This window comes from Sciurus vulgaris (genome assembly GCF_902686455.1).
Source record: "Sciurus vulgaris genome assembly, chromosome: 2".
Lineage (NCBI taxonomy): Eukaryota > Metazoa > Chordata > Mammalia > Rodentia > Sciuridae > Sciurus > Sciurus vulgaris.
The window spans coordinates 174,656,857-174,678,509 of NC_136462.1; the positions used below are offsets into that span (position 1 = coordinate 174,656,857).

General features: G+C 49.3%; 1 protein-coding gene across 1 annotated transcript; it reads right to left on the reverse strand.

The window, feature by feature from the left end:
- Positions 1 to 1,550: 1,550 nt before the first annotated feature.
- Positions 1,551 to 15,478, reverse strand: MAVS (mitochondrial antiviral signaling protein). The gene is made up of 7 exons (XM_079127870.1): positions 15,339 to 15,478; positions 13,510 to 13,687; positions 12,149 to 12,315; positions 10,948 to 11,104; positions 8,506 to 8,981; positions 5,496 to 7,635; positions 1,551 to 5,393 (listed from the first exon to the last, which is right to left on the reverse strand). The coding sequence occupies exons 1-6, from the start codon at positions 15,453 to 15,455 to the stop codon at positions 7,093 to 7,095; spliced, it is 1,638 nt and encodes a 545-aa protein (XP_078983996.1). The 5' UTR covers positions 15,456 to 15,478; the 3' UTR covers positions 1,551 to 5,393; positions 5,496 to 7,092.
- Between the last annotated feature and the right edge of the window lie 6,175 nt (positions 15,479 to 21,653).

Below are 21,653 nucleotides of genomic sequence, written 5' to 3' on the forward strand. Positions count from 1 at the left end.
GTAATCCAAGCAATTTGAGAGCTGAGGCAAAAGGACCGCAAGCAAGTTTAAGACCAGCCTCAGCAACATGGACTCTATTTCACAATAAAAAAATAAGAGGAACTGGGAGCCAGGCGCAGTGGCGGAACACATCTGTAATCGCAGCGGCTTGGGAGGCTGAGACGGGAGGATCAAGACTTCAAAGCCAGTCTCAGCAAAAGCAAGGTGCTAAGCAACTCAGTGAATAATAAAATACAAAATAGGGTTGGGGATGCGGCTCAGTGGTTGAGAGTACCTGAGTTCAATCACTGGTACCCACCCCCGCCAAAAAAAGAGAATTGGGGATGTAGCTCAATATGAATTGATCCTGGGTTCAATTCCCAGTATGGGGTTGGGGCGGAGAACTTAGTCAGTGACCACAGCTTCTTCCCAACCTCCATCCACCTCCTCACCCCAGCCCCCCCCCCCCCCCCCCCCCCGCTGCTCTTACAGCTCAAGACCAACCAGAGAAGCCAAATAGGCTCCCCAACCAATGATTAGATGCCACTCTTCTAGTTAGCCCACCTCTGCGGACCCCATGCTGACATCATCCAATCTAGCACACCTGAACCTTCCCTTCCCCACCCCCCCTCCATACAGTTTCGCATCCCCACCTGCCTTAGAGTCCCTGCCAAATGCAAATTATGATAGCTAACTGCCTCTCAAACTCTAATTAAATGGCTTTTTTGTCCTCATTTGGATGGTCTTTTTTGTTTTCACATCTCCAACAGGGAACTGGACACAAACTAAAAATATTCATGAAATCAATACCTGGATCAGGAGGTAGATCAACACCCCAGAATGTTCCTTCCCAGCTACATCCCTACCAGAGTTAATCTTTCTCCTGACTTTTAACATCATAAATGAGATTTTTTTTTTAATTTAAGCTAAATAAAATTTGTTTTTTGGTGTATACTAACTCCTGCTCAGCATCATGTGTGGGAGATTCATCCATGTTGTATGTTGCAATATTCTCATTTATATAATAGTATTCTGTGTGAATTTATCATAACTTGTATATCCATTTTACTGGGAATAGACATTTGGGCTGTTCCCATTTCGGAGATAATATGACAATGTGGTGGTTAGCAGCTTTTTATATATATATATTTATTTTTTTGTACTGGGGATTGAACCAAGAAGGGCTTTATCACTGAGCCACATCCCCAGCCCTTTTTATTTTTTGAGACAGAGTCTCACAGAGTTGCTTAGGATATCACTAAATTGCTGAGGTTGGCCTTGAACTTGCAATCTTCCTGCCTCAGCCTCCCAAGTCACTCGGATAATAGGCATGTGTCACTGCACCCAGCAATCTAGAGATGTTTTGAACTATATGGGAGAATGTGCAGGGGTTATCTGCAAAACCACACAAGGGACTTGAGCACCTGAGAAGCATTCTTGCACACATGTTTTGGTGGACATATGCTCTTGTGTTGTGAACACACCCAGGAGTGGAATTTCTGGGTCATATGTTAGGTCTGCATTTAGTAGATACTACAAGTTTTCCAATAAGGTAACACCAACTGACTTAGTTCATTCAAGATGCTATTACAAAATGCCTTTTATTAGGTAATTTGAAAATCACTGAAATTTCCATTCTGGAGACTGGGAAGTCCAAGATGAAGGCACCAACAAATTTAGTGTCTGGGGAAGGTCCAGTTTCGGCTTCAAAGATATGCTTGCTGCTTTCTCATACGAACTTCTCTGACCTCACATGGTGGAAGGAACTAAGGGCTCCCAACCCTCTCTTTTTTCAGCCCTCGGTGTGCTACCCTGAGCTATACCCCCAGTACTTTTTATTTTTTATTTTGAAATGGGGTCTCACCAAGTTGCTGAGGCTGGCCTCAAACTTGTGATCCTCCCCAAGTTGCCGGGATCACACATGTTCGCCACCACACCCAGCTCCCTTGGTCCTCTTAGGGGCATGAACCCCATTCATAAGGGTGGAGCCCTCATGACCTAATTACCTCCCAAAGGCCTCACCTCCTAATACCATCACCTTGGGGTTAAGTTCCAACATATGAATTTTGCAGGGACATATACATTCAGACCATAAAACCAGCTTACATTCCTCCAACATTTATGAGTTTCAGTTGCTTCATATTTTCATGAACATTTGATCTTATTTCTCATAGGCTCTAAGGGTTATGCTCCGCTCCAAATTTAGTTATAATTCTCAGTGGTCAAACAGATCAAAACACTTGTCCTTCCCCCTCACTGGCCCCTGCCATGCTCCAGAAGCACTCCATTAGACCATTCACTATTGTGCTGAAGACAGTGTCGAGTGGGAGGGGCCTTTTAGAGTGAGGTCTTTATTAGTCTGTGTCATCAAGACCTATCATAATGCTCTAAACACGGGAGGTACAAAATATGTGCTGTATAATTGTATGAAAGAATGACATGGAGGTCTATTTGTCTGTATCACACATTGTGAACATCCCCAACCACATGAAGGCACCCTCACAGGCCTTGGACCTGGCACAAGTGACTCTGTTAAACAATGTCTGCTAAATCAAACTGGCTTCATGAACACTAACACTCTAGGCTTGTGGCGCCTGCCTCACCTCACTCATCCTCAGGGTTTTGAGCGCACACACAAAATGATATAACCATATTATTAGGACACCCCTGAGATTACATTAATTATAGATTGAGTGTTATACTATAAAGTGGCAGATTCTGACATCCTGGGCAAGGATGTGAGGGTGTAAAGATTTCACTTTAAATGGTTTTCTTTGCTCCAGATACCAGGTCAGTTGAGGTCCATGGACACAAGAAGCATCTAGCTCTGGGTCTAGGGGTTATTGTCCCTCTGGTCTTTCCTCCCTCCCACTCCTGTAATCCAGCTGTAAATTAGGTCCCTAATGGTGTCTCTTTCTTAGGGTCTTTGTGAGAATTAAATGAGGCACAGGGCCTGTCATGCAATGAAAGTAAGATGTAAGTGGCGAACTTTATTGTTATTGCCATTGTTGTTAGCAGCAGCAAGCCAAGAGAGGAATGCTCACAGTGACCATGCCCAGAGTCCCCTTTGGACCTCATAGGCCTGGGCTAAAGGGAAAAAATAAGAAGGTGAGCACAAGGAGCATGTGACTGTCCTCTGTGGAGTGGTATCAATCCCAGCACAGATGCTTCAGACCAAGGACCCTGCATCTACTTTCCCAGGGGGAAGTGGGGCTTGGCCTTTAGCCATGATAGTGCACCCATGAAAGCATGGAACCTCAAACACCCGAATGACTCCATTCATAGGAGACAGGAGCAGAAAGACACTGTGGAGTTTGAATCTTTCCTATCATGAGAACTTCTGCCTGCTGGAAGGGCTGTGCAATGGGGTACATGTGTTGTTACTTGTCAGAGACAGGAGCAATAGCAGGCACCTCCAAGGAGCTTGACAGTGGAGGGACCCTTGCTGCCCCCTCCTCCTAAGGTGGGGTCCAGTGCTGTTCGCACTTCAAACTGGTTCAAGGAGTCACCTTCAGAGGCCAAGAGACCATAAAGTGGATGCTTCATTGTTACCTAATGCTGCCCTGTGAGAAGACAGATGACCCTAGGCACAAAAAACCCTCCCAGACTACAGGCAGTATCACAAGCCTATGTCTGTCCCTTGGCTTCTGAACCCTTCAACTCTGACGTATACAAAGAACCTATATCCAAATGAGGGGGCAGCCAGGTGCACTGACACATGCCTGGAATTGCAGTGATTTGGGAGGCGGGGCAGGAGGATAACAAATTCAAGGCCAGCCTCAGTAACTCAGTGAGACCTCTCTCAAATAAAAATTAAAAGGACTGGGGATGTAGCTCAGTGATAATTGTCCCTGGGATCAACCCCCAGTACCAAAGGGAAAAAAAGAAAACAATAGAAGGAAGGAAGGAAAGAAGGTGGGCAGGGAGGGAGAGAGGGAGGGAACAACAGGCAGGGATGAACAAGATGGCCAAGATATTAAAGATGGGCACATGGTGGTTTGTTATTCTAGTCTCTCTACTTTTGCATGTGTCAGAAAGCGGCCCATAATAAATATTTTCTAAAAGAAGGCATTAATAATCCAAGGCCGGGCAGGGTAAAGGGCATCCTTGACCAAGAAGTCCCTTAAACCTGAGGACAGTCAGCAGGAGAAGGTTAGGGAGTGGCACTGTTCCGGCTTTGTTAGGAGTCCATGGGTACTTCCCTGGGAGACAGAAGCCACAACAGTTCTGGGCCTTTCAGGAAATGCTTCAGCCAGGGAGGGAAGGCAGACAGGGGTTCTGCTGCCAGATCTGCCCCCAGGCACTTAGGAGGGCATTGGTCCCTCCAGAATTACCCAGCCTTGACCCCAAGGGGAAGGGTGTTTTCTCAAGTCCCCTAGTATGGGAGGCCAGGCCCCTCTACGGGTGGAAGTCCTCCCTCCCTTCCTTCCTTGTGTTCTGGCCTCTACTTGTCTGGGCCATGGCTGTGAAGGTGACCTTCCTGGCTCTCCCTCCTATGGAAACCCTCCTGCAGCTGAAAGCCACATCCCGAAACAGCATTCCTCAGACTGGACTCTGGCCAATTCCTGCTTCTGCCTGAAGGTGGCATTTGAGAAGTCTTCAGGTTGATCCTAGTTGAGATGGGGATGGTGTTAAACGCAGGCCAAGTCAGGGATTCTGAGTGGTGTAATCTGCAAAGTGCTGGGAGGGCCTGGACACCTCCTACACACTGGACCCAAGATATTGCCCACAGTGACTGGTTACTGTGGTTGAAATCCCACCAGTTGGCCGGGCACAGTGGTGCATGCCTATAATCCCAGTGGCTCAGGAAGATGAAGCAGGTGACTATCAAGTTCAAAGCCAGTCTCAGCAACTTAGTAGGCCTAAGCAATTTAGCAAGACCCTGACCCTGCCTCAAAATAAAAAATAAAAGGGGCTGGAATGTGACTAGGTGGTTAAGTGCCCTTGGGTTCAATCCCTAGCACCGAAAAAAAGAAGGAAAAGAAAAAAAGAAATCCCACCAGTTGAATGACTCTCTGGGACTACATGTTGCCTTCTTGAGACATGTTTTTTTCTTTTGCTTTTGGGAGGGGAGTGCTGAAGATTGAACCCAGGGGTGCTTCACTATTGAGCTACCTCCCAGCCCTTTTGAATTTTTTGGGGGGGGGTGGTGGGAAGGGTACCTGGGATTGAACTCAGGGGCACTCAACCACTGAGCCACATCCTCAGTCCTATTTTATATTTTATTTAGAGACTGGGTCTCACTGAGTTGCTTAGGGCCTCACTTTAGCTGAGGCTGGTTCTGGTTTTGAACTCCCGATCCTCCTGCCTCAGCCTTGCAAGCCACTGGGGTTACCGGCGTAGGCTACCACACCCAGTGACTTTTTTTTTTCTTCCCAAAATACCCTGGGAAAGAAGCACATTAAAACCAGTACCTGTGGAGCTGAAGAAATAGCTCCTTTTGGAGAGCGCTCGCCTAGCATGCACAAACAAATCCCCGGCCGCTCAAATGAGAAGAAAAAAAAAAAAAACAGTACCTGTGTACAAACTGGCTAGCTGGCACCTGGGGGTGAAGGTGGGGGAAACTTAGTGGTTGGTTAAGAACAAGGGATCGATGAGAAGTGGTGTGGACAGCTTGGGTACAGACCACACCTGGATTCAAGTTACAGGCTGTGAGGTTGAGAGTCGGGGCTGAAATTCAGAAGTAGAGGTTTTTAGTTGCTGAAGTTCCCTGGGGCAGTGTAGGGTAAAGCTGCCTAGAGGCTGACAGGTTGGGAGTGGAACACAACCAGCCCCACCCCTAATGTCTCCAAGGACTCTAGTTCCTGCCCCTTGCAGAGCCCAGAAATGGAGAAGGCTCCTGTGCCTACCCCTTGTCCAGCAAAGGCCACCTGAAAAGAACCCAAGAGGATACCCCAATGCACCTCAAAGTGTGTAGGGTGTAAATACAGCTAATCTTCCCACCCATGAGGTGGTAGAACATACCTGGCTACTGGGGATGGGGAGAACACCTTCCCACTATCCTTCCTCCCCAACAACTCTTAAGTGCACTGGATGAAGTAAGAGGCAGATATAAGGAAGGGGAAGGCAGCAGGGTCTGGGCTTACCTCTAAAGTTTAGACAAGCACTCACTGTCCATTTAATTAGCAATAATAACACATAACCAGCCCTTAGGAAATGCCGGGATTCATTCGAAGATTTGCATAGATAAACTAATTTAATCCTCAGAACAACACTAGAATGTGTGTGTATGTGTGTGTGTGTGTGTGTGTGTGTGTGTGTGTGTGTGTATTTCACCCCATTTAACAGGTGAGAAAAGTGAGGCACACAGGTTAATATCTTGCCTGAGATTACAGAGCTAGTGAGATGATGAGGAGGATGCAGCCCGAGGCTGCCCTCACTGCAGAGTGCACCCTAACTCTCAAGCCCTCAGCACTACCAGGTTAGGCAGGAGGGATGCCATATCCTGTATGCCACATCCTTGAAAGATGAGCTAGAGACTCACTGTCCACGTGAGGAAACAAGACCAGGGAGTCTGAACATCTGCCAAAGTCACACAGCCCAGAAAGGGAAGTGCTGAAATCTAAACCTGGCTTGAATTCTGCCACTAGGCAGTCCCTTCCCCAACCCATTTAGGAAACCAAAGAGAATAGAGACCAGGAGGCAGGGGTAACAGGGCTGGAGAGGGACTCCAGGGTTCTTCCTCAGGTCCAGTGGCTGCTTTGGGCTTCCCTGGGGTCCACTGGAACCTCCAGACCTCCCTCCAGAGTGGCCTGGCCATGGAGGAGGACCAGAGGGTCAGGGAACCCAAAGCAGCTGGCTCCCTGGATGCTAGAACTTGGTACCGTCTGGATGCTGGGCTGCTGGGGGTGGGAGCGAGGTCCTGTGGGAATCCCCACCTAGCATACCTCTTTGGGCCTCAAGGGACCTGGGCAGAATGAGGGGCACCTCCTGATCTGCAGGCTTGGGCAAACTGGGACAAAGCCTGGTGGAGGGAACCTTTTTAGGAGCACACAGGGAGCCTACCAGGTGGGTAGATCTGAAGCACTAGGGGCCACCTAGAGCCTAGAAAGCCAAGGATGGTGACGGACAAGCAGAGGGCAAGAGCTAGGACGGAAATGCTGTCCTCACGACTCACTCCTCCTCCAGGTCCATAGTCCCTGAGGTCCCCTGCTTGACCCAGCTCTTGCCAACCTGGGGAAAGGGCACCGTGGGATGCAGCAGGTGCATGGTGCAGTGGGCAGCGGAGGCTTCACTGCAGTGGGCGCCGCCGGCACAGTACCACCAGAGCACCGCCAGGACCGCCCCCGGCCGCAGCAGACCCCAGCCACCACAGGACCCGGGTGTTGCTCTGCCTGACCGCTCTCCCTCCTCCTGGGGCTGTGAGGCCTCACGTGGTCCAGGGCTGCCCTCCAGGTCAGCACTGGGACCCTCAGCCACATGGATATTAAAGGACATGTACTCATTCTCCTCTGGGCCTTGGCTGGGCTCCGAATCCAGGGAGCTGCTGATGGCAAGGTCTTCGGAACAGCCAGAGAATGGCTGGCTGTCAACCCTCGATACCAGGATGCCAGGCTTGCTCAGCTCCGGCCCAGAGCACAAGTTCCCAGAGCTGCTATCCCTCCAGGGAGAACTGCCTCCAGTGGTGACTGTGGGTGCTGGAGCCCTCGGGGTCTCCTGGGAAAGAAAGGAGAGTGCTGGAAGGGGATGGGAGATAAGCCAGAGAGAAGGGACGGCCCTGTTCCCAAGTCAGGGCATGAATAGTTGCCCAAGCCCAAACTTCTCAGTTCCTGCCCATATCCTGGCTCCCAGGACACCAACTCTTAGAGACCCGTCCATTGGTGATGCAGAAGGAAGAGGGAGAAGAAGGCAGTAAGGCTGTGTAGTATCCTTTCATTGATGGCCCCACTGCAGCCCTCTCCCCATTCACTGGTCTGCCTGTGAGCTCACTCCAGGGGAGCCCTTGACAGCAAGCCCCTGCTGCTGGGGCCTTAGGGTCCTAGGGCAGCTACAGGGTCCTGGGGCCTCAGGAACTTGATTTCTCGAAGCAGACAGCAACAGTGGGGTTAAATGTGAAGCCTTGGAGAAGGCAGCTATGGGGGCTGCTGGGTCAGGGCAGCTGCTCCAGGCTGGCTGGCCAGGAATAGCTGTTTGTAAAACCTGGTCAGAGAGACAGGCTGGACATGTGGTAGTAAAGGGCAAGGCATGGAGGCAAGTGGGCCACCGTGCCCACTTCACCCATCACCACTTCCTCACCTGCAGAGATGTTGCTAAGCTTAACTGGGGGCCGTGAGCTCCCAGTGAGATAAATCATGAGACCAGTAGGGTGGCCCCCCATGCCCGACTCTCTGAGGCAACCATACTTAGGGGCTTTCATGACAGTCATTCCTCCTAGAGGATGAGGCGGGTTGCCAGCTTGCCCCCATAGCCTTAAGGAAAAGTCAAGGACTTGTCCAGGCTGGAGATAGGATGGAGACTGGGAAGGGTCCAAGGACAGGGCCCAGAGGGAAGGGGCCTGAGGCACTGCTAAGAGGGACCAGGACTCACCTTGGCTTTGCTCCCACTGGAGGGCACTGTGTTGGTAGGCACCTTGGTGGGCACCATGGTAGTGGTGGGCACTTTGGATGGCATGCCACTAGCACGTGTTGAGTTGATGGGCAACTTGGATGGTGCCGGGTTGGTTAGCACTTTAGATGGCATTGCACCAGGGGGCTTCGTGCTGGTAGGCAACTTGGAGGGCCCCGAGCTGACAGGTGCTGAGTTGGCAGGCACTTTGGAGGGCAGTGAGCTGGTAGTCGTTGAATTAGTGGGTACCTCTGTATCACTGGAGCAGATGGTAGTCTTAGTATGGTCACCAGTCCCTTCCCCAGAAGCCAAGCCAGTAGAGGAGGAGGGACCAGCAGGCGGAGCTGACACCGCAGGTCCAGGCAAGTGGCTTGCCCTGGGGGTGGAACGGGCTAGGGGCTGGAAGGAGACAGTCGGAGACACAGGCCCACGGTTTGATGTGGGGCTGGAAATTGCACCTGCAGGTAGCAAAAGTAGAAACATAAGCCCTAAGGACCGTTACTTGTAGGGCTGGGGAAAGGTCCCTGTGTCTCAGATCACATTATTCCTACGGCAGCAGGCCTCCCAATCACCTGTGCATGGAGAAGACTCCATAGTCCTTTTGGTCATTGCTCTCAGGCCTGAAGACTCAACTGCTGCCTTCAGTTCTTGACCTGTATACCCAAGTCTGTCCTATCACAAGACTGATGTGGTCCTTCCCACTAACTATATCCAGGATCTTAAAGATCATCTTAAATTATTCTTTCTATTTCTGTTGTTTCTCCCACCAAGAACACTTCCCTGTCCTGTTTCTGCCTTTTTCTCTCTAGCTGGTAAAATCCTGGATGCTCCCCTCATTGCTGTCCCCCACGTCCCCCAGCAGGAGCAACCCTGGATCAGGGCAAGGGACAACAGGATGGCTCAAGCAGAATCCCTCACACCAGTTAAGTGGTACCAGAGGCTGGCCAGTTCCCAAGGGGAAGGCAAAGCCACCCTAGGAAGAGGGCCTGACCCAGGGGAAAGGAAGGAGTAGCGGGTGGTGACAGCCCATAAAGGCAGTGGCGTCAGGATTCTCCATGGAACTCTGAGGATGCACACACAAGGCCCCGAGGCCGACAAAGGTCAGAAGTGATGTCTCAAACTCCACATCATGTACAACCACAAGAATGGGATCCTAATTAGAATAAGTTATGTTCTGTGTATGTATAATATGTCAAAATGCACTCTACTGTCATGCATATCTTAAAAAGAACAAATTAAAAAAAAAAAAAAAAAAGAAGTGATGCCTCGTCCCCTCCCCTAAATCTAACACCACAGAAGCTCATGGGACCTGGGCCTATCAATGCACTGAAATCAAGTTCCTTTTGCCTCTATGGTCCATAGAAGCATATCCTGAAAGGTGTTCCACGACAAAATGACTGTAAAGTGCAAACAGGTGCTCAGGGCCATTTGGAGGTGACAAGAGTGGAGGACGTAAGTGGCTTCTAACTTTTAACTATCCGTATGGCTTGTGGCTGTTCTAGGTTGTTCTGAGGGTTGGCCAGGCCCTTGTATCACATGTATACAGTTCAGGAAGTAGTGGATAGACATGCCAGGTCAGGTCTACTACATACCCCTGAGGGGGAGCACTGAGATCGGGTGTAGGATCCAGGCACCTGGCTGATGATGACCATACTTCCTCTGGGGGATGAGTAGTTGTAGTGACTTTCTGAGAACTGGGGACCCCTTTGCAGTAGGGCAGTACTGAAGGGCTCCCCTGCCAACAGCCACTCCAGATTTGTACTCTTTCCCCATCCTCTAGGCCTTGTCTGATCCCTATGGGGTCCCTTTGGCAAAGTACAGAAATAACTCTAATTCTCTTCCCCACCTACACACATCTGTGTAGACACCTTTGCAAGGCCTCCCATCTAAGAATGGAGTTGATTTCCCACTCCTTGAACTTGGACTGTCCTTTATAACTTGCTTAGGCCCATAGAGTGGGGCAGGAGGGACACTGTGCCAGTTTTGAGTCTATGCCTCAAGAGCCTTTTCTTCTTCACTGAGAGCCCTGCCCAGCTGCCATGGAAAGGGCCTGTGTGCTAGAGGATAAGAGACCTCACGGAAGAGAATAAAGGTGCCCCATCCAATAGGAAGAAGCAGAATATGTGTATGTATCAGTGCGTTCAGGAGAGGAAATTCAGCCAAGACCAGAAGAACTGTTTAGCTGAGTCAGCCACATGCTAAATAAGTTTGCATTTTAAGATACTTATAACAATGTGTTTTTTAGACTGTTTATTACACAACAAACACTAACTGATAAACCCAGTAAGGAACTGGTTTGGTACCTCAGGTAAATGCACTTTATTCCCACTTTGTTCCCATCCAAGGAAGCCCAAGGGGCAACTTGAATCCTAACCTTCACTTGAGAAGTCAAAGAGGCCCTATAACACCATAGCCCATGCATACCTGCTATGTGGGTACCACCCAGCTCTGGATCCTGCTCCTGATGCCTGCTGAAGGTCAGAGGGCTGAGGGCTGCTGGGTTAGAGGAGGGCTCAAAGGAGCCGCCAGGCCTCCTTGGGACTGCCCTGGAACTGGGTGTCTGTGCGGCTGGCTCTGAACTCTAAGAGAGAGAAAAATGGGAATAAAACAGTTGCTTTTCCCAAGAGCTGGCAAAGGACAGCTGATGTTCCTGGGGCATCTCCTTTTTTTGAGGGGAGGGGACTAGGGATTGAACCCAAGGACACTTTACCACTGAACTACATCCCAGTCCTTTTTACTTCATATTTTGAGACAGGGCCTTGCTAAGTTGCTGAGGCTGGCCTCAAACTTGCAATCTACCCGCCTCAGCCTCCTGAGTCACTAGTATTGAAGGCATGTGCCACCGCATCCAGCTAAGGACATCTTCTAAAGGTGTTCTTTTCTTACTTCTGGTCATTGCCACGTCCTCTGTCCACAGATGATCTTACATCTACCTCAAAGAAAACATACCGGGGGCTGGGAATATACCTCGGTGGTAAAGCACTTGCCTAGTATGCATGAAGTCCTGGGTTCAGTCCTCAGAACTTTAAAACACACACACACACACACACACACACACACACACACACACGCACACGCACACGCACAGTCCCATGGGGGTCCCTATTCATCTGTCTGGCCCTGTGGAGGTCTCCACTGCACAAAACACTTTCTTCAGGGGATTTCTGCACAGCCCTGTGGCTTCAGGTCCACAGTTTGGTGTCTCCTAATCCCCACAGCCCACTCACCACATCTCAATATAATTGATCATCTTTCCCCACACTTGACTTTTCTGTGATAACTACAGCCCTGCCATCCAACCGAGACCTCCACTTCCCTCACCCTACTCCCCAGCCTGGTCACGCCCCAGGTTCTTCACCCAGCTCAACATCTCGCATGACCACTGCAAAGACCTCGGCAAGTGTGGTCTCCCAGCTGGTTGATAACAGTGCTGGGGGCTGCCTCAGGCCTGGTCAGCAGTCTGGGAGCTGGGCGAAGCAGGTCCCCACTGAAGGAGCTAGGGTTCTTAACAGAGATCAGGCATGATTTGTGGGAGTCAGGAGAGGACTTCCAAGAGGCTGGGGTGCAGGGGTGAGTAGAAAAGAACACAAAAACAACCAGCCTAGGGTGAACTGTGAGGACTTACCGCTCCTGGGGACTTCGGTGGTTGTGTGTCCTGGACAGGCCTGGGGTAGCTTGGCTCTTCTCTGTAGCCATTGTGGGGGACGTGGGCCACAGCAGGTGCAGAGGGCCCTGGAACCTTAGAAGGAGCTGCAGGTGTTGCCTGTGGGACTGGGGAGCGGGTCAGGTTCCCTGGAGGACAAAGATACAGTGATATCAGGAAGGAACCAGGGGTGAGGGGTGAGGCCTGGGTGCTGTGGGGCCTCCAGTCCTCCCTCCATGGCTCTAAACACTGACCTAATGTGGGATGCACCCTCAGAGGTGACCAGCATCGTGGGCAGGAGGGAGAGAAGAGCTGGGGAGGAGGAAGATATGAGCTGGGCAGGGAGTCTCATAACCACCCAGGCTGTGTCAACAGTCACTCCTTCTCTGTCCCCAGGATTTTTTCTCCTCAGGACTGTTACCCCTAACTGCCACATCCTGCCCCAGATACTACCACAACCATTTGTATCGGGTGGGGGATCACTATTAATCTCCACAAATGAAGAGAGTAGTTAGTAAAAAAGGGAGAAGGCCGGGGGGAGAAAGAAAAGAAGCCAGGAGGGGCATGATGATGCATGCCTGTAGTTCTAACAACTCAGGAGGCTGAGAAAGGAGGATCACAAGTTTGAGGCCAGCCTCTACAATTTAGCAAGGCCCTCAGCAACTTGGCAAGACCCTATTTCAAAATAAAAAATGAAAAGGGCTGGGGATGTAGCTCAATGGTAAAGTGTTCTTGGGTTCAATCCCCAGGGAAGGGAGGGATGAAGGAAGGAAGAAGGGAAGAAGATGGGTGTTCCAAGTTATAAATCTGCTTGGGGTCTCAGGGGTAGCCTCTAATCTGAACTTCAAATCGGGCTGATTCAATTTTTCTTTCTGTGTCTGACTCCCTCCCACCAAATTCCCTCTGGTCACTCAGGCTGGCAAGGGAACCTGAGAGTAGTTAAGGAATAATTGGTCAGCTTAAGGGAGGTGGAGAGAGGGATGGTGAATAAATGGATGGGGGAAGAGGAGACAGGAGAGGAAACAAGGAGGCAAATACCACAGCCACAAAATTGAAAGGAGGTCCCCCACACTGAGCACATGGGAGGTGCTGAGCTCCAGCTAAATATTCAGCAGGCATCGTCCTGTGCTGTCTGTTGCAGCCCTATGTGACAGACATTGCCATTAGCCCCATTCTGCAGAGGAGAAGGCTGAGTTTCAGGGGAATAAAGGAACTAGGTCAAAGGGACACAGGTAGTAAGTGGCTCAGCCATGATCTACACTCGAGTGTGTACACTGCTCAGGGATGATGGGGGCAGGGTGACCGGAAAAGGAGGCGGTACAGAGCTAGGACAGGAGGCTCACCAGGAAGCAGTGAGCTCTGATAAACACGAGCCACTTCATCAGCGAGCTCAACCTGCTCACAGATCTTCAGTGCCCTGATGAAGAAATCTACCCAGCCGGTCCGGCGCTGGAGGCGGTTGAAGAGTTCCCAGAGAGTGTCCTGGTTGCCCAGACTTGAGTAGGAGGCCCGCAGTCGATCCTGGAAGACACAGTGCAGTCACCCTGCTCAAGCCAGGTGGCCCCAACTCTTTCCCCACCCAGAAGGGAGCCACTGCAGAAGGGGCAGCAAGAAAGCCACAAGAAGGAGTCAGCCATCTGAAACTGGGTCAGAGGCCAGAACAAGACCAGGATTAGAGTTCAAATATGGAGAAAGAGAAATTAGCAACCAATAAAGACAGCTAGCAGGAAAGGGCTGCGACAGTGGACAGTGTCTTAGGCTCTCTGTTAAGGTTTTACATGAATTCTTATTTAATGCTATTATTATCCCTATTTACTGATGAGGAAACTGAGGCATTAGCAGAAGCAAAGTAGCATCAAGCCTAGAGCAGACAGGAATCCAAACCCAGTTAATCTGAGGCAAAGTCTTGGGTTTAGACAGCCCCCAAAGCAAAGAGAAAGGCTTGAATGGATGCAGAAGGAAAACTTGTGTAGCAATAATCAGATGAAAAGAGGCAAAGACGAGAAGAAGGGGGATCAAATAGGGGAAATGAGGGTTCTGGGGAGACTCTGGAAAGAAGACAGCAGCTGCAGTTTTTATAATGATCCAAATTCCTTTAAAACAAAAAACTAGCTGGGCACGGTAGTGCACGCCTGTAATTCCAGGGGCTTGGGAGGCTGAGGCAGGAGGATCGAAGTTCAAAGCCAGCCTTGGTATCTTAGCAAAGCCCTTTCTCAAACTAAAACAAAAAACAGGGCTGGGGATATGGCTCAATGGTTAAGTGCCCCGGGTCCAATCCCTGGTACAAAAACAAAACGCAAAAGCAAACAGAAGAAATGAAAACTCACAGAAAACATTTACTACAAACTAGGTAACAAGATATGCCCACAAGTTCATTGATACAAATTGGAACAAAACCTCCATATGCCCCAGGCCTGTGCTCTAATGGTATTTACACAGGAGGACACACAGGAAGCAATGATGCTCCTGAGACACTTGAGGACATAAGTCTTTTGGGTGCCAAAAGAGCCCATAGGCATCTGCTGGGAGCACAGGGATACCATTTGGGAGCAGCTAAAATTGGAAGGGAATCATTCATTTCACTAGCTAGTTACTTCAAGGGGTCTGCAGCAAATCCTGATGGGGCAGATAGATCTGGCCCCTGTGAACTCTCAAAACTGAGCCAGGCAGTGTCTCATGCCCATAATCCCAGCAGCTGGAGGCTGAGGCAGGAGGATTGCAGGTGTGAAGCCAGCCTCAGCAACTTAGCAACCCTGTCTCTAAATAGAAAATAAAAATGGCTGTGCAGCGGGTGTGGGTGGCTCAGTGGTTAAGCACCCCTGGTTTCATTTCCTGGTACCAAAAAAAAAAATCAAAAATCAAAAATAAATAAATAAATAAATCAGGGAAGGAAAGAGGAACTACAAAATCATGGGTGAGGGGACCAGAGTCAGTGCCATATTTTTGAGCACTACACAAAAACAACACAAGAGGGAGCTCGGCGAGGTTAGAAAAGCCACCCTGAACCACATTTCACCTAAAAGTTAAAAAGCAGAGAAGACAAGAAGCAGGACACAGTGAATCTGAGAAAAAGGAGTTGGCCCTGGCTTGGGTGAAAAACTGGCATGGGGCTGAGCTTAGAAATTCCACAGCCTGACCCCAGCCAGTGTCCAGTTGTCACTTCCCTGCTCACCTGGTCACTGGCTGTCAGGCAGGGCAGATAAGGCAGAATCTCCAGAACATTAACACAGCAAAACTTGCTGTGATGGAGGCGAATATACTTATAGGTCTCGTCTTCAGCAAAGGCCATGGCTGCTCAGCTTCTAAAGAGATAGGGCTGTGGCCCGGGGAAGGGAGAGTGGACTGAGGGAGAGGTACAAAGACTGGAAGAAATGGAATTACACGTGGCAACAGGGTTGGACAAATCATAATTCTTTCTCCATGTTTTGGAATTTTTGCTTCCCCCCCCCCCTTTTATCTTTTATTTCTTAAAACTATTCTATGTTAGTATTGCCTAGGTCTCAGAGATTCTCAAATAATTAGCTTAAAAAATGAATTGATGATTAGAAAGAACCAGATACAGAAGATCTAGGACCCATTTCTGCCCTGCAAGTTGGTCAGTGTTGAGGAGAGTCTGCATGTCCCCCTAGCTGCTGAGACTGAGGATATACTGGTTCCCCTCCTGACTCTTAAGCAGGATAGCAAGACAGTCACCTACAAGTACTGCTTCCTTTGGGTATACTGAAATTAAAAAAAAAAAAAAGTCCTACATAATAACAATAGGATGCCATGTTCAGTGGCACGCTCCTGGCTCCTATAATCCATCCCAACTTGGAAGGCTAGGCCGGAGGATCAGAAGTTCAAGGCCAACTGGGCACCTTAGCAAGACCTAACACCCCCCAACACACACACACACACGGATCATTTTACTATAAAGATGAAGACAATAAGTTACTAAGAAATTAAGGGGCTTTCTAGTTATTGGAAGAGCAAAGGAAAGAGGTCTATAGGATCCAGGTTCTTTCAAAACATGCCTGCAGACTCACCCCTAAAGTTTGCTATATGTGTTCTTATGGCAGGAGACTGATTCACTGCCCTAAACACCACAGTGTAACCTAGGGCAAGTTACCAGCCTTTTCCTTAAAATGGCTCAGGGAGCTTGTGTTGACAATATAATTCAGTTCAGACATATAAGCTTAAAAGTTTTAAAATGCTCCAAATACAAGCAAGTGTTATCTAGGTAGCACTTACCACAATTTGCAATTATAGATGTGTTTGTTTGCTTGTTTCTTATTTGCCTCCCCATCAGGGAGTGCTGCGGGGGATAAGAGAGACAAGGTCTGTGCCATCATCCAATTTATGTTCATTGGGGTGGGACAGATAACAGAGAGTAAACAAATACCTACATGGGAATTCCAGAAAGCAATACAAATTATAAAGAAAATAAAGCAGAGCAATGAGATACATCCTGGAGAAGGTCATGTTACTTGAACTGGGGTAATCAGGAAGCCCCTCTGATGGAGACATTTGAGCTGGACAGTTCTCGGCTGTGAGAAGATTGGAGTTTCAGGTGGAGGGTAAATGCAAAAGTCCTAAGATGGGAATGAGCTTGGCATGTTTGAAGAATAGAATGCAGGTCAGTGTGGTAGATGTTTAGAAAGCTGTGGGGAGGGGCAAAGATCAAGGTCATGGAAGTTGGTAGGGGTCACCCTGTAGGAAAGGACTTTGGGTTTTATTTGGAGTGAAACAGAAAACTCCCTTAGAAGGTTCCAACAGAGAAAGGAGAGAATTTGATTTACATTAAAGTCCTCTTTGGTGGTTGTGCGGACTGTGGAGGGGCCACAACGGGAGCAAGGAGACAAGTTAGGCCACATTCAAGGAGACATGATGGACATGATATCCACAGAGGTGGCAAGGGGAAGTTGGGATTCCTGATGTTTATAGATGAGGGAGGTGAAGGAAAGAGGAGGATCAAGCATGACTCCTTGGGCACTGAGTAGAAAAGTGCCATTTACCAAGCTAGGGGAGCAAGAGGGGAGCCTTGGTAAAGAGGGAACTCCAGAGGTCTGTTTTGAACATGTGAAGCTTAAGATGCTGTTGGACTCCAAAAGCATTGTAGGGAGGGAAGGAAGCGGATAGGGGACCAAGTAGGTGTTCAGTGTGCAGGAGACTTCCAAGAGACAGTGTTGCAGCATAGACTGTACCTGTAGCTGCTGCAGGTGCCAGGCCCTCACCACATAGGACATGAGGTAGCAATCCTATGTGGTGGCCTCACAGCCCCAGGTTACATGACTTGCTTTGTCAACCATGATCCACACTCCCGGTGGGGCAATTGCTAGTGATGGAAGATCCAGAGATCAGGAAGGTAGGGGTCTTCTGATTTCAGGAAATGCACAAAGACAATCTGTGGAGGTTTAGGGAACCCCTTCTCTTTGCCTTTCCATGGCACCTAGGAGAGCACCAGGAGGGAGTCCTGTGAGGTGCTCTTCCACAGCGCAGTCTCAGTCCTTAAAGCACAGTTGGGGGAGACAGGGTGATGTGGCCTCACCATAAGGAATGGAAGCCCATATTTGTTCACATTTATCATGGGCTTACTATACATAGGCATATCCCGAGATTTTTTTTCACTTGATCCTTGACAATCCCAGGAAAGAAGTGATACCAAGTTACACAGCTGGCCAGGGGTCCACACAAGATTTGAACCCAAGATAAGTTATCTCACTGCAACTGGCCATATACCTTACATGGCCCATAGGCTCCTGCAGGAAGTGAGGACCACATAGCCAGCTCTCTACCTCTATTCCTGCAAAGAGGCCAAGGTTACCGTGGGGCAGAAAGAGGGTGGCCAGGGGAGATGCACATGAGAGGATGCAACATTATTCTCTTCTCTTGGTAGAAGAGGAAATCTTTTGAGAAAGGGCTGCACTCATAGTCAGCCTCAATTCCCAGGTCGCTGACTGTCCTACAAGATGTTTTTGAAGCTTCGTAGCATCCATACAAGAAACGTCGTTCTTGCTTGGTTTCATGTTCATCCTTTCTCTGGCACTTCGATATCAGAGAAAGGGAGGAGGTGGCAGAGTGTTCCCGACCCCAGAACAAAGTTTCCGACCTGACTGCCCTAGAGCTTCTGAGTGCGTTGCGGAAAGAAATATCCACCCTCCCGAGGGACAGGCCTCCGAGCTTCGGATCGGATTCCTGGGTGGGGCCAGGTCCGCGGAGGGCAGGGAGGCTGTTCGGAGCAAATGCCACCGCGCAAAACTATCAAGACCCAGGGGCAGACTGCAGCCGACTCCCGAGCGCCACTGCCACAGGTCGGCGCACCCGGGCCCAGCCTTGCCTGAGGGTCACCCTGGGCCTGCAGGCCGCGGGAGTAGTTCAGTCCATCTCCTTCCGTCCCACCTTTCCCCAAGCCCGAGCAGATGCCCTGCGCCATCTACCCCCTCTTCGGGTGGTGCGAGGAGCCCTTGGTGTCCCGAACCCCGTGTGCTTGGCACTTGCTCTTCCCGGAGTTCCGCGCGCAGGGTCTTCCCCCGAACCCCCTGCGCGCCCCTGCAGCCTCCGAGACCCATTTGGCTCCTGCCGCTGCAGCCCACCTCCCGGAAGGGCATCGATGCATGCAGGGCCCAGAGGACCCAGCGCCCGGGACGCGATCTTACCTAGGGCAGTCAAGACCCAGCGACCAGCTGACTGCAGTCTCCAGCAAGGAACCCAGCCCACGAGGAGGGGCCGGTCGAGGAAAGACCCGTGCGGCCATTGGCTAGGCAGGGGGCGGGGCTTCGCGGGCCCGCGTGGTGCTGGTGCGGCGGAGGCCGGCTGTTGGCCTTGGTGAAGAGGCCTGAAAGCGCTCGGAAGAGCGCACCTAGCTTCCTGCAGGGGGCAAAGAAGAGCAGATTGTTTTCTTCCCTTATTTGTCTTGAGCCACTTCCAGGGGAGGACTGTTCACTTCGGAGTCCTTGGTGGAACTGGAACCCAATCCCCGCCCTTCCCAAGTGAAGCAACCCCTCCTCCAGCCGGATGATCTGGGGGGCGAGGGTCTTCCTGTGGTTCATTCCAGCGCCTCACGGGCCTGGCGCTCGTTTAGTGTTCAATAAACGTAGGATGACAAGCAAAGGTCACAGGGACGCTAGTGCCTAGCCCGGCGACTCGCACGCTGAGCCCATGGGAGCAGGATCTAGGCGGGAAACTGCCGGGTAGGAATGCCAAGTTGCAGTGTGGCAGAGGCCTCTGCCGCCTAAGGGTCTGGGCCCTTAGTATTTTTCGTAAGTGGTGCCCTTAGTCTGCTTGGACAGAGGACACTTGGAGAGAGGCCAGCAATTATAGAGCCCCCACTGTATTCCAGGTATAAGACTTAAAGCCTTATATCTAAGGGCTCATTAAATATTCTCACAATAATCAGGTAGAATAGGCTTATACTTATTATTTCAAAGAGAGATTTAAAATATTTGGGGAAATTGACAGTTTTTTTGGTTGTTTTTGTTTTGTTTTGTTTTTGGTACTGGGGGCAGAACCCAGCTTTATCACTAAATTATCCGCAAACCCTTTTTTATTTTGAGACAGGGTCTCTCTAATTTGCTCAGGCTGACCTTGGGTTTGGAATCCTCCTGCCTTGGCCTCCCCAGTATCTGGGATTACAGACACCACACCCAGCTGTTTGACAGTCTTACTGTCGTTAAACATTTGCTAACTCTATGACCCGCAATTCCATTCCTGAATGTACATCTTCCTAGAAGCATACACATTAGATGTTTGTAGTGACTTTACCCGTAATAGGCAAACTGTAAAAGCAATCTAAATATCTATCAGTAGAATGAATGAAGAGACAAACTGTAGCGTACTCAACACAATGGAATAGTACACAGAAATGAAAAGAACAAATGGGTGCGCACTGCACACGGCATGAATGGATCTCTCCACCTATGAATGGATAAACAGTGTTCAGCTAATGGAGCCAAACACAGAAAAACATATGCTGCCTAATTCTAGGTCAGAAACAGGTAAAATTAATGTACATAAATAGAAATCATGTCACTGGTTACCTCTGGGGATTGCCTGGGGGAGGGGAGAGAGGCACACCTTCTAGGGGCTGGAAATGTTCTACATGACATGAGTGGTGACTACACTAGCTTATGCACACTTAAAAATGCATTAGTGGGGACTGGAATGTAGCTCAGTGGTAGAGTGCTTGCCTAGCACGTGCAAGACCCTAGACTAAATCTCCAGTGAGGCAAAAAACAAAAAACATCAATGGGAGGGGCACAGGGGCACTCACCTGTAAGCCCAGTGACCTGGGAGGCTAAGGCAGGAGGATCACAAGTTCAAGGTCAGCCTCAGCAATTTAGTGAGACATCTCAAAATAAAAAGGTAGGGGGGTGACGGTGCTGGAGATATAACTCAGAGGTAATGCACCCCTGGCTTTAATCCCCAGTACAGAGGTCAGGGGAGAAAAGAAAGAAAAAGACAAGAGTTAAAACATTTATAAGAGATTTGGTTAAGATCACATGCAAATGTCTGAAGAAAGCTCTGACTATAAAGCCTGTGCTTCCAAACCAAATTGTAGGAAGTTATTGGAACACTTATCAGGTGAGATTTTATTACTGTACTTGGTAGCCCAACCTTCAGCACTTACAGAGTGTTCTAAATCACACTCCAGCTGTAAGAAAGCCAGCTCCACATTGTGTAGCTAAGAGAGGGTGCGTGCTGATTACTTCAGTAACTAATTGTGCCTGCAGCTCACCTTGACCCCTGTGGCCTCCTATCTAGTTCTTGCAGGAAGGGCATTGGGAGTGTGGGGACAAGCTTCCAAATGCAGTTGTCCTCCCTGTCTTTGCTGGACCTTGAAGAGCATGAAAACAATTCAGTTCCCTGACCTGGATGATTCTCTGTCACCTGTCAACAGCTTTTAAAAGTCTAGGCAAAGAAGTACTCAACATCATGCCTATGGTATTCTTACCAAAAGCTCAGATCTGAAATCATGAGAAAATAACGGATAAACACCAAATGAAGGACATCTGACAACTGTCTTGTCCCATACAGTAGCTACTAGCCACATGTAACTATTTTAACTGAAATTAAATAAAATTTAGAAGTCAGTTCCTGAATCCTACTAGCCACATTTCAAATGTCAATTCATCTGTCTCACAGCTATCATGTTGCACGGCACAGATACAGAACATTCCTATCAACCTAGAATGTTATGTTGGACAATGCTGATCTACAGAATAACTCTTCAACAATGTCAAGGTCATGAAAGACACGTTAAGACTGGAAAATAGTTCCAGAGTAAAGGGCACACCAAAGTGTCATGACTATTGAATGCAATGTGGGATCCTGAGACAGAAAGAACATTAGTGGGGCAAATGGTGAAATCTGAATAATGTTTAGTTTTGTTTTATTTGGGCACTGAGGATTGAACCCAGAGGCACACTACCACTGAGATATATCACTGTCCCTTCATATTTTTTATTTTAAGACAGGGTCTGACTAAGATGCTGAGACTGGCTTTGAACTT